Source organism: Salmo salar, unplaced genomic scaffold (genome assembly GCF_965601325.2).
Source record: "Salmo salar unplaced genomic scaffold, fSalSal1 ptg000784l, whole genome shotgun sequence".
Classification (NCBI taxonomy): Eukaryota; Metazoa; Chordata; class Actinopteri; order Salmoniformes; family Salmonidae; genus Salmo; species Salmo salar.
In genome coordinates this window covers 103,297-117,137 of record NW_027675497.1, presented here as the reverse complement: position 1 = coordinate 117,137, position 13,841 = coordinate 103,297, and the positions used below count along the sequence as shown (strand labels likewise).

Sequence of the window (13,841 nt, the reverse complement as noted above, 5' to 3'; positions counted from 1 at the left end):
CTCTCTCCCCCTCCATCTCCCTGTCCCTCCCTCCCTCTATCTCCCTATATGTCTCTCTCTCCCTCCATCTCCCTGTCTCTCTCCTTCCCTCTATCTCCCTGTCTCTCTCTCCTTCCCTCTATCTCCCTGTCACTCTCTCCCTCCCTCTATCTCCCTGTCACTCTCTCCCTCCATCTCCCTGTCCCTCCCTCCCTCCATCTCCCTGTCTATCTCTCCCTCCCTGTCCCTCCCTCCCTCCATCTCCCTGTCTATCTCTCCCTCCCTGTCCCTCCTTCCCTCTATCTCCCTGTCTCTCTCCCTCTATCTCCCTGTCCCTCCCTCCCTCCATCTCCCTGTCTCTCTCTCCTTCCCTCTATCTCCCTGTCTCTCCTTCCCTCTATCTCCCTGTCACTCTCTCCCTCCATCTCCCTGTCCCTCCCTCCCCTTCTCTTTCCCCCTCTATCTCCCCCTCCATCTCTCTCTCCCTCCCTCCATCTCCCTGTCTCTCTCTCTCTCCCTCCCTCCATCTCCCTGTCTCTCTCTCCCTCCCTCCATCTCTCTCTCTCCCCCTCCATCTCCCTCCCCCTCCATCTCCCTCTCTCCCCCTCCATCTCCCTCTCTCCCCCTCCATCTCCCTCTCCATCTCCCTATCTCCTCCTCCATCTCTCTCTCTCCCCCTCCATCTCCCTCTCTCCCCTCCATCTCCCTCTCTCCCCTCCATCTCCCTCTCCCCCTCCATCTCTCTCTCCCCTCCATCTCTCTCTCCCCCTCCATCTCCATCTCTCTCCCCCTCCATCTCTCTCTCCCTGTCTCTCTCTCCCTCCCTCTCTCTCTCCCTCCCTCCATCTCCCCCTCTCTCCCTCTCTCTCAGGTTGTTTAGTAGTCTTGGGGATGTCCACACCATCTCCCAGAGAGGTTTTGGTGGCACCACCTACACAGTCCGGCCGGGGAGCCGCTACCCAATCACACCTCGCCGCAGTCCCAGCCCCTCCCCCTCGCCTGCCCCTGTCCTCTCCCCAGACAGGTCAGAGGTCAGTCCTGGGCGGGGCTTTGGCCTTAGCTCCTCCCATCACCACCACACCATCCTCAAGTCGTCTAGCCTCAGCTTGCCTTCGGAGCCCAAGGAGGTCCGCTTCGTAATGCGGAGTGCCAGCGCTCGAACCCGTTCCCGCTCGCCCTCCCCCTCCCCCCACGCCTCCCCCTGCCCCTCCCCCGTACTGGGCTCCCCCCTGCTCGCCCTGCGGCCGTGGCGCCAACGCCCTCTAGCTCTGTGGAGTAAGTATGATGTGGGAGACTGGCTGGAGAGTGTTGGTTTGGCAGAGCATCGTGCCCGCTTCCAGGAGCATGAGATTGAGGGTTCCCACCTCCCTGCCCTCACCAAGGATGACTTCGCTGAACTGGGCGTGACACGAGTCGGACACCGCATGAACATTGAGAGAGCGCTCCGACAACTGCTGGACAACTGAACCTCTAACCCCTGATATTACTGAAGGGCTGTCACACCTGAACCCTAACCCTCTGTGGAGGTATTCTGGCAACACCAGTGGCTGTAACCTGGCAACACCAGTGGCTGTAACCTGGCAACACCAGTGGCTTCATCCTGGCAACACCAGTGGCTTCATCCTGGCAACACCAGTTGCTTCATCCTGGCAACACCAGTTGCTTCATCCTGGCAACGCCAGTGGCTGTAACCTGGCAACACCAGTGGCAGTAACCTGGCAACACCAGTGGCTTCATCCTGGCAACACCAGTGGCAGTATGCTTTCAGATGTCTATTTTCCAAAGACAGCATCACATGGAGTTGAGCATTTAGTATGAACTTTTTATGAATATACAAGAAAATACCTCCTCCATCGAAATATCTACAATATCGACATATTTTCCAATAATGAAATTGATGATAAATGTTTATTAGGAATAGATATATTTAAATAAAATGGTGTGTTTCATGACAACTTTATTCTGTTTAGGGAAGGATGAGAAGTGGTGGATGAGACTTCATCGTTAACCTGTCCGTCTACTACATTACCCTGTTAGTCTACTACATTACCCTGTTAGTCTACTACATTACCATGTTAGTCTACTACATTACCCTGCAAATCTACTATATTACCCTGTTAGTCTACTACATTACCCTGTTAGTCTACTACATTACCCTGTAAATCTACTACATTACCCTGTTAGTCTACTACATTACCATGTTAGTCTACTACATTACCCTGTAAATCTACTACATTGCCCTGTTAGTCTACTACATTACCATGTTAGTCTACTACATTACCCTGCAAATCTACTACATTACCCTGTTAGTCTACTACATTACCCTGTTAGTCTACTACATTACCCTGTAAATCTACTACATTACCCTGTAAATCTACTACATTGCTCTGTTAGTCTACCCTGTCAGTATATTGCATTACCCTGTCCGTCTATTACATTACCCTGTTAGTCTACTACATTACCCTGTAAATCTACTACATTGCTCTGTTTGTCTACCCTGTCAGTATATTACATTACCCTGTCCGTCTACTACATTACCCTGTTAGTCTACTATATTACCCTGTCCGTCTATTACATGACCCTGTAAATCTACTACATTGCTCTGTTAGTCTACCCTGTCAGTATATTACATTACCCTGTCCATCTATTACATTACCCTGTTAGTCTACTACATTACCCTGTTAGTCTACCTATCTACCCTGTTATTCTACTACATTACTATGTTAGTCTACCCTGTTAGTCTACTATATTACCATGTTAGTCCACTACACTACTCTGCTCATCCTCTACATTACCATGTTGCCTACCCTGTTAGTCTCCTACATTACCCTGTTAGTCACCTACATTACCCTGTTAGTATCCTACCCTACCTTGTTAGTCTACTACATGACCCTGTTGTCTACCCTGTTAGTCTACTACATTAAATCAAATCAAATGTATTTATATAGCCCTTCTTACATCAGCTGATATCTCAAAGTGCTGTACAGAAACCCAGCCTAAAACCCCAAACAGCAAGCAATGCAGGTGTAGAAGCACGGTGGCTAGGAAAAACTCCCTAGAAAGGCCAAAACCTAGGAAGAAACCTAGAGAGGAACCAGGCTATGAGGGGTGGCCAGTCCTCTTCTGGCTGTGCTGGGTGGAGATTATAACAGCACATGGCCAAGATGTTCAAAGGTTCATAAATGACCAGCATGGTCAAATAATAATAATCATAGTAGTTGTCGAGGGTGCAACAAGCACATCCGGTGAACAGGTCAGGGTTCCATAGCCGCAGGCAGAACAGTTGAAACTGGAGCATCAGCACGACCAGGTGCACTGGGGACAGCAAGGAGTCATCATGCCAGGTAGCCCTGAGGCATGGTCCTAGGGCTCAGGTCCTCCGAGAGAGAGAGAAAGAAGAAAGAGAGAAAGAGAGAATTAGAGAGAGCATACTTAAATTCACACAGGACACCGGATAAGACAGGAGAAATACTCCAGATATAACATTACCATGTTATCTACCCTGTTAGTCTACTACATTACCCTGTTAGTCTACTACATTACCCTGTTAGTCTACCCTGTTAGTCTACTACATTACCCTGTTGTCTACCCTGTTAGTCTACTACATTACCCTGTTAGTCAACTACATTACCCTGTTGTCTAACCTGTTAGTCTACTACATTACCCTGTTGTCTAACCTGTTAGTCTACTACATTACCCTGTTAGTCTACCCTGTTAGTCTACTCCATTACCCTGTTGTCTACCCTGTTAGTCTACCCTGTTAGTCTACTACATTACCCTGTTGTCTACCCTGTTAGTCTACTACGTTACCCTGTTAGTCAACTACATTACCCTGTTGTCTAACCTGTTAGTCTACTACATTACCCTGTTAGTCTACCCTGTTAGTCTACTACATTACCCTGTTGTCTAACCTGTTAGTCTACCCTGTTAGTCTACTACACTACCCTGTTAGTCTACCCTGTTAGTCTACTACACTACCCTGTTAGCCTACCCTGTTAGTCTACTACACTACCCTGTTAGTCTACCCTGTTTGTCTACACACTACCCTGTTAGTCTACCCTGTTTGTCTACCCTGTTAGTCTACACACTACCCTGCATGTCTACCCTGTTAGTCTTTTACACTACCCTGTTAGTCTACCCTGTTAGCCTACCCTATTCGTTTAATACATTACCCTGTTGTCTACCCTGTTAGTCGACCCTATTAGTTTAATACATTACCCTGTTGTCTAACCTGTTAGTCTACTACATTATCCTGTCAGTCTACCCTGTTAGTCTACCCTGTTGTTATTCTACTACATTATCCTGTTAGTCTACCCTGTTAGTCTACTACATTACCCTGTTGTCTAACATGCTAGTTTACTTCACTATCATGTTAGTCTACTGCATTATCATGTTAGTCTACTGCATTATCATGTTAGTCTGCTACATTATCTTGTTTGTCTATCATATTACCTTGTTAGTCTGCTACATTACCATGTGTGTAAATCTTTGGCCTAAATTAGTTTATTCTGCCAGGAAGACCTCGAATGAACCTCACTAGTATACATGTTTTATATGAATTTTAAGCAATGTTGACAGGAAAGTTTCCAGTATATGTTTTCTAATATCCCTAGCTACTGGTTTGTATGGATTTTATACCTGTCTGTGATGCTGTAAGGCAGAGTAAAAGGTTCAGGACAGTATTTTTACACAGAAAACGGTGCTATTTCACTAAAGCCATCTGTACAGAGCAAACCTACGCCTAAACCTAACCCTAAACCTAGCACTAAAACTAAACCTAAGCTTAAACCTAGCACTAAAACTAAACCTAAGCTTAAACCTAGCACTAAAACTAAACCTAAGCTTAAACCTAGCACTAAAACTAAACCTAAGCTTAAACCTAGCACTAAAACTAAACCTAAGCTTAAACCTAGCACTAAAACTAAACCTAAGCTTAAACCTAGCACTAAAACTAAACCTAAGCTTAAACCTAGCACTAAAACTAAACCTAAGCTTAAACCTAGCTAACACTAATGCCTTGGGATATTACCATGGTCCAATAGCACACACACACACACACACACACACACACACACACACACACACACACACACACACACACACACACACACACACACACACACACACACACACACACACACACACACACACACACACACACACACACACATACCACAGATGTACCACAGATACAGGAAACTCCATAGTCACATGACAGGGTACAGGAAGTTCCAGTTAGTCCTGTAGGGAAAGGCACCAGCATGGTTCATCTGCAGTGTTTTAACATGCATTGTCATGTAAAACATTGAACCTCGTAATCAAATTTGTTCAGTCTTATTTTTATCTGCCTTCCAAAATGTTTTTTATTCTGCAGGATTGCGCCCTCCCCTGTCCTGGGTTAGGATAGTACCCTCCGTCCCTGTACTGGGTTAGGATAGTACCCTCCCCATCCCTGTACTGGGTTAGGATAGTACCCTCCCCATCCCTGTACTGGGTTAGGATAGTACCCTCCCCATCCCTGTTCTGGGTTAGGATAGTACCCTCCCCTGTACTGGGTTAGGATAGTACCCTCCCCATCCCTGTACTGGGTTAGGATAGTACCCTCCCCTGTACTGGGTTAGGATAGTACCCTCCCCGTCCCTGTACTGGGTTAGGATAGTACCCTCCCCATCCCTGTACTGGGTTAGGATAGTACCCATCCCTGTCCTGGGTTAGGATAGTACCCTCCCCTGTACTGGGTTAGGATAGTACCCTCCCCATCCCTGTAATGGGTTAGGATAGTACCCTCCCCATCCCTGTACTGGGTTAGGATAGTACCCTCCCCATCCCTGTACTGGGTTAGGATAGTACCCTCCCCATCCCTGTACTGGGTTAGGATAGTACCCTCCCCTGTACTGGGTTAGGATAGTACCCTCCGTCCCTGTACTGGGTTAGGATAGTACCCTCCCCATCCCTGTACTGGGTTAGGATAGTACCCTCCCCATCCCTGTACTGGGTTAGGATAGTACCCTCCCCATCCCTGTACTGGGTTAGGATAGTACCCTCCCCATCCCTGTACTGGGTTAGGATAGTACCCTCCCCTGTACTGGGTTAGGATAGTACCCTCCCCATCCCTGTACTGGGTTAGGATAGTACCCATCCCTGTACTGGGTTAGGATAGTACCCTCCCCATCCCTGTACTGGGTTAGGATAGTACCCTCCCCATCCCTGTACTGGGTTAGGATAGTACCCTCCCCATCCCTGTACTGGGTTAGGATAGTACCCTCCCCTGTACTGGGTTAGGATAGTACCCTCCCCATCCCTGTACTGGGTTAGGATAGTACCCTCCCCATCCCTGTACTGGGTTAGGATAGTACCGTCCCCATCCCTGTACTGGGTTAGGATAGTACCCTCCCCTGTACTGGGTTAGGATAGTACCCTCCCCTGTACTGGGTTAGGATAGTACCCTCCCCATCCCTGTACTGGGTTAGGATAGTACCCTCCCCATCCCTGTACTGGGTTAGGATAGTACCCTCCCCTCCCCTGTACTGGGTTAGGATAGTACCCTCCCCATCCCTGTACTGGGTTAGGATAGTACCCTCCCCGTCCCTGTACTGGGTTAGGATAGTACCCTCCCCATCCCTGTACTGGGTTAGGATAGTACCCTCCCCATCCCTGTACTGGGTTAGGATAGTACCCTCCCCATCCCTGTACTGGGTTAGGATAGTACCCTCCCCTGTACTGGGTTAGGATAGTACCCTCCCCATCCCTGTTCTGGGTTAGGATAGTACCCTCCGTCCCTGTACTGGGTTAGGATAGTACCCTCCCCATCCCTGTACTGGGTTAGGATAGTACCCTCCCCATCCCTGTACTGGGTTAGGATAGTACCCTCCCCTGTACTGGGTTAGGATAGTACCCTCCCCATCCCTGTACTGGGTTAGGATAGTACCCTCCGTCCCTGTACTGGGTTAGGATAGTACCCTCCCCATCCCTGTACTGGGTTAGGATAGTACCCTCCCCTGTACTGGGTTAGGATAGTACCCTCTCCATCCCTGTACTGGGTTAGGATAGTACCCTCCGTCCCTGTACTGGGTTAGGATAGTACCCTCCCCTGTACTGGGTTAGGATAGTACCCTCCCCATCCCTGTACTGGGTTAGGATAGTACCCTCCCCATCCCTGTACTGGGTTAGGATAGTACCCTCCCCATCCCTGTACTGGGTTAGGATAGTACCCTCCCCTGTACTGGGTTAGGATAGTACCCTCCCCATCCCTGTACTGGGTTAGGATAGTACCCTCCCCTGTACTGGGTTAGGATAGTACCCTCCCCATCCCTGTACTGGGTTAGGATAGTACCCTCCCCATCCCTGTACTGGGTTAGGATAGTACCCTCCGTCCCTGTACTGGGTTAGGATAGTACCCTCCCCATCCCTGTACTGGGTTAGGATAGTACCCTCCCCATCCCTGTACTGGGTTAGGATAGTACCCTCCCCATCCCTGTACTGGGTTAGGATAGTACCCTCCCCATCCCTGTACTGGGTTAGGATAGTACCCTCCCCTGTACTGGGTTAGGATAGTACCCTCCCCATCCCTGTACTGGGTTAGGATAGTACCCTCCCCATCCCTGTTCTGGGTTAGGATAGTACCCTCCGTCCCTGTACTGGGTTAGGATAGTACCCTCCGTCCCTGTACTGGGTTAGGATAGTACCCTCCCCATCCCTGTACTGGGTTAGGATAGTACCCTCCGTCCCTGTACTGGGTTAGGATAGTACCCTCCCCATCCCTGTACTGGGTTAGGATAGTACCCTCCCCTGTACTGGGTTAGGATAGTACCCTCCCCATCCCTGTACTGGGTTAGGATAGTACCCTCCCCATCCCTGTTCTGGGTTAGGATAGTACCCTCCCCTGTACTGGGTTAGGATAGTACCCTCCCCATCCCTGTACTGGGTTAGGATAGTACCCTCCCCTGTACTGGGTTAGGATAGTACCCTCCCCTGTACTGGGTTAGGATAGTACCCTCCCCATCCCTGTACTGGGTTAGGATAGTACCCTCCCCATCCCTGTACTGGGTTAGGATAGTACCCTCCGTCCCTGTACTGGGTTAGGATAGTACCCTCCCCTGTCCTGGGTTAGGATAGTACCCTCCCCATCCCTGTACTGGGTTAGGATAGTACCCTCCCCATCCCTGTACTGGGTTAGGATAGTACCCTCCCCTGTACTGGGTTAGGATAGTACCCTCCCCATCCCTGTACTGGGTTAGGATAGTACCCTCCCCATCCCTGTACTGGGTTAGGATAGTACCCTCCCCTGTACTGGGTTAGGATAGTACCCTCCCCTGTACTGGGTTAGGATAGTACCCTCCCCATCCCTGTACTGGGTTAGGATAGTACCCTCCCCATCCCTGTACTGGGTTAGGATAGTACCCTCCCCTGTACTGGGTTAGGATAGTACCCTCCGTCCCTGTACTGGGTTAGGATAGTACCCTCCCCATCCCTGTACTGGGTTAGGATAGTACCCTCCCCTGTACTGGGTTAGGATAGTACCCTCCCCGTCCCTGTACTGGGTTAGGATAGTACCCTCCCCATCCCTGTACTGGGTTAGGATAGTACCCTCCCCGTCCCTGTACTGGGTTAGGATAGTACCCTCCCCTGTACTGGGTTAGGATAGTACCCTCCCCATCCCTGTACTGGGTTAGGATAGTACCCTCCCCATCCCTGTACTGGGTTAGGATAGTACCCTCCCCTGTACTGGGTTAGGATAGTACCCTCCCCTGTACTGGGTTAGGATAGTACCCTCCCCATCCCTGTACTGGGTTAGGATAGTACCCTCCCCTGTACTGGGTTAGGATAGTACCCTCCCCATCCCTGTACTGGGTTAGGATAGTACCCTCCCCATCCCTGTACTGGGTTAGGATAGTACCCTCCCCATCCCTGTACTGGGTTAGGATAGTACCCTCCCCTCCCCTGTACTGGGTTAGGATAGTACCCTCCCCATCCCTGTACTGGGTTAGGATAGTACCCTCCCCATCCCTGTACTGGGTTAGGATAGTACCCTCCCCTCCCCTGTACTGGGTTAGGATAGTACCCTCCCCGTCCCTGTACTGGGTTAGGATAGTACCCATCCCTGTACTGGGTTAGGATAGTACCCTCCCCGTCCCTGTACTGGGTTAGGATAGTACCCATCCCTGTACTGGGTTAGGATAGTACCCTCCCCATCCCTGTACTGGGTTAGGATAGTACCCTCCCCATCCCTGTACTGGGTTAGGATAGTACCCTCCCCTGTACTGGGTTAGGATAGTACCCTCCCCATCCCTGTACTGGGTTAGGATAGTACCCTCCCCTGTACTGGGTTAGGATAGTACCCTCCCCTGTACTGGGTTAGGATAGTACCCTCCCCATCCCTGTACTGGGTTAGGATAGTACCCTCCCCTGTACTGGGTTAGGATAGTACCCTCCCCTGTACTGGGTTAGGATAGTACCCTCCCCATCCCTGTACTGGGTTAGGATAGTACCCTCCCCATCCCTGTACTGGGTTAGGATAGTACCCTCCCCTGTCCTGGGTTAGGATAGTACCCTCCCCATCCCTGTACTGGGTTAGGATAGTACCCTCCCCATCCCTGTACTGGGTTAGGATAGTACCCTCCCCATCCCTGTACTGGGTTAGGATAGTACCCTCCCCATCCCTGTACTGGGTTAGGATAGTACCCTCCCCATCCCTGTACTGGGTTAGGATAGTACCCTCCCCTGTCCTGGGTTAGGATAGTACCCTCCCCATCCCTGTACTGGGTTAGGATAGTACCCTCCCCTGTACTGGGTTAGGATAGTACCCTCCCCATCCCTGTACTGGGTTAGGATAGTACCCTCCCCATCCCTGTACTGGGTTAGGATAGTACCCTCCCCATCCCTGTACTGGGTTAGGATAGTACCCTCCCCATCCCTGTACTGGGTTAGGATAGTACCCTCCCCATCCCTGTACTGGGTTAGGATAGTACCCTCCCCATCCCTGTACTGGGTTAGGATAGTACCCTCCCCATCCCTGTACTGGGTTAGGATAGTACCCTCCCCATCCCTGTCCTGGGTTAGGATAGTACCCTCCCCTGTCCTGGGTTAGGATAGTACCCTCCCCGTCCCTGTACTGGGTTAGGATAGTACCCTCCCCTGTCCTGGGTTAGGATAGTACCCTCCCCGTCCCTGTACTGGGTTAGGATAGTACCCTCCCCTGTACTGGGTTAGGATAGTACCCTCCGTCCCTGTACTGGGTTAGGATAGTACCCTCCCCATCCCTGTACTGGGTTAGGATAGTACCCTCCCCATCCCTGTACTGGGTTAGGATAGTACCCTCCCCTGTACTGGGTTAGGATAGTACCCTCCCCTGTACTGGGTTAGGATAGTACCCTCCCCATCCCTGTACTGGGTTAGGATAGTACCCTCCCCTGTACTGGGTTAGGATAGTACCCTCCCCATCCCTGTACTGGGTTAGGATAGTACCCTCCCCATCCCTGTACTGGGTTAGGATAGTACCCTCCCCTGTCCTGGGTTAGGATAGTACCCTCCCCTGTACTGGGTTAGGATAGTACCCTCCGTCCCTGTACTGGGTTAGGATAGTACCCTCCCCTGTACTGGGTTAGGATAGTACCCTCCCCATCCCTGTACTGGGTTAGGATAGTACCCTCCCCATCCCTGTACTGGGTTAGGATAGTACCCTCCCCTGTCCTGGGTTAGGATAGTACCCTCCCCTGTACTGGGTTAAGATTAGGTTACTGTATGTGTTGAGTGGCGGTTTTGTTTGACAGATTGTCAAGACTATCCGTTTTATTCTGGTTGTGATTTAAGACTGTACATTTTATTCTGATTGTGAAGGAGGAACTCCCATTTCTATTTGATGATTAATTCAGGTCAGATTATTATTTGTCTATTACAGTAAGGCTTGTTGAGTATCTGGGTGTATTACATAGTGTGTTTTCTCTTTTAAGGGCCATATTCTTCTCCCTCATGACACTATCTAACCCTAACCCAATAAGGGCTTGGTGAGGGTATCCAGATGTATTATTATCAGGTGTATGGACAGTTTATTAGGTACACCCATCTAGTACCGGGTCGGACCCCCATTTGCCTCCAGAACAGCCTGAATTCTTCGAGCATGGATTCTACAAGTCGGAAATGTTCCACAGGGATGTTGGTCCATGCTGACGCGATGGCATCATGCAGTTGCTGCAGATTGGACAGCGGTCCACCACCACCAGCCTGTACTGCTGACACCAGGCAGGACGGGTCCATGGACTCATGCTGTTTACGCCAAATCCTGACTCTGCCATCAGCCTGTACCGCTGACACCAGGCAGGATGGGTCCATGGACTCATGCTGTTTACACCAAATCCTGACTCTGCCATCAGCCTGTACCGCTGACACCAGGCAGGATGGGTCCATGGACTCATGCTGTTTACACCAAATCCTGACCAGGCAATATTTTTACACTTCTCAATTGTCCAGTGTTGGTGATCGCGTGCCCACTGGAGCCCTGTGTGGTTGTCTGCTGCAATAGCCGATCCGTGAAGGATCCACGAGTTGTGTGTTCCGAGATGCCGTTCTGTACACCACTGTTGTTCTGCGTTGTGATTTGTCTGTTTGTGGTCCGCTTGCGTGATTCTTGCCGTTCTCCTTCGACCTCTCTCATCAATGAGCTGTTTTTGCCCACAGGACTGCCGCTGACTGAATGTTTTTTGTTGGTCAAACCGTTCTCGGTAAAGGTCGTCTGCTGTTTCTGAGAGACTGTATCCGGCGTGCCTGGCACTGACCATCGTTGCTTAGGTCTCTTGTTTTGCCTATTCTAACGTTCAATCCAGCAGTAACTCAATGCCTCAATGCCTATATGCATGCTATATATAGCAAGCAACGGCCACGTTACCCACTGTCTGGAGCGATCCGTTTTGGAGAACTAGGTGCTGTACCTAATAAACTGGCTGATGTATATCAAGGTGTATCATACCATTGTTTTCCTCTGTAAGTGTTCTGTTCCTCTGGGGCCTGATGACATCCTTACAGGAACACCTGAGATCTGACCGCTCTTTACAGTTTCTAATACAATTTACTACTGAAATGCCCATGGTGTCTGTGTCATTTAATCGATTCATCAAAAATGTCTGTATGTACAGTCGCTAATGAAAGAATACACACCCTTTCATATTTTGCTGCCTTAAAATTTTATCTAAAAGGGATTACATTCAATTTTTACCCCACCAATCTACACTACCTACTCCACATGTTTTAAGTGAAAGAAACATTTTAGAAAATGTTCCAAATTAATAAAAACATTCAAATGAATATGTACTGATTGCGTATGTCTTCATACCTGAGTTAATACTTTGTAGAAGCACCTTTAGCAGCCATCATAGCTGGGAATCATTTGGAGTAAGATTCTACCAACTTATTAGGGCAACATTTTGTAGCGACCTTAACCAAACACCTAGCAACCTTCTCAAGAGGTTTGGACATAACGGTTAAGGTGTTTGCTTGACAGTAGCTGGACTGGGATTCGAGTCCTGGTCAGGGATACCCCCAGAAATTGCTACATTGGTGTCAGAAGTGGGATGGCACCAGGTAGGATATCGGTGAAGGACTTGGTATAGAGAAGCGTGGGGACACGCTCTCCTGAAGGGAGGGGGTTATGTAGTGACCTTAACCCAATATAGGTTTGGACCTTTTGACGTAATGGTTAAGGTGTTGGCTTGACAGTTACTGGACCTGGGTTTGAGTCCCGGCCCGGGGCTACCCCCCGAATTTGCTATAATATACTGTAGCCATTGTTTTTGTCAAAATCGCTCAAACTCAGTACATTTGCTTGGGAATCATTGATGGACATGAATATTAGAACCTTGATTTAAGTCCAGATTGAGACTGGACCGTTAAGGAACACTCACCACATCTTGGAAAACCATTGTGGTGTGTCTTTGGCATTGAAATGTGTGTAATTGTTCCGCTGACAAATAAAACTACACCAGGATTTAGTTTTCAGAGGGGATGGTTTTCCTTTAACTTTTTAGCTGGGCTTTCATGTTTCAATGTTGAGGTATTGAAGTGGCAGCATCATGTTATGGGTATGTGTTAGGTGCCTCCTAAGAAGAGGTAGGTGCAGGCATCAGGAGCAGGAGAGCAAGGAATTTCCAGTAGCACAATCGTTTTTTGAACGTCCCAAAACACGACAACTACAGGTGGGGAAACACACCCAACGAAGTCGCCACACAGGGAAATAAACACAACACACAGAGGAGAAACCTCTACTCCTAAATACACTACAAACGGTACAACACACAGAGGAGAAACCTCTACTCCAAAATACACTACAAACGGTACAACACACAGAGGAGAAACCTCTACTCCTAAATACACTACAAACGGTACAACACACAGAGGAGAAACCTGTACTCCTAAATACACTACAAACGGTACAACACACAGAGGAGAAACCTCTACTCCTAAATACACTACAAACGGTACAACACACAGAGGAGAAACCTCTACTCCTAAATACACTACAAACGGTACAACACACAGAGGAGAAACCTCTACTCCTAAATACACTACAAACAGTACAACACACAGAGAAACCTCTACTCCTAAATACACTACAAACGGTACAACACACAGAGGAGAAATCTCTACTCCTAAATACACTACAAACGGTACAACACACAGAGGAGAAACCTCTACTCCTAAATACACTACAAACGGTACAACACGACCGTGAGGGAAGAAAAACCCTGTGACGCAAACACGCAGCCCTAGCAGAGCAACAACAGCAAATAATCCCCCACAAAGATTAGCAGGCAGCAGAGGTTAATAAACCCACCCAAACACGCACCCCTAGCAGAGCAACAACAGCAAATAAT

General features: G+C 49.1%; 1 protein-coding gene across 2 annotated transcripts in view; it reads left to right on the top strand.

Moving 5' to 3' along the window:
• LOC106594232 (SH3 and multiple ankyrin repeat domains protein 3) overlaps positions 1-12,056 on the top strand; it is a 158,064-nt gene extending 146,008 nt beyond the window's left edge. For both annotated transcript variants that reach the window (XM_082972589.1, XM_082972590.1), the window contains one exon: positions 851-12,056. In XM_082972589.1, the coding sequence (XP_082828715.1) occupies positions 851-1,445 (595 nt within the window). In that variant the 3' untranslated portion in view covers positions 1,446-12,056. The remainder of the gene's footprint in view (positions 1-850) is intronic.
• The last annotated feature ends 1,785 nt before the right edge of the window (positions 12,057-13,841 follow it).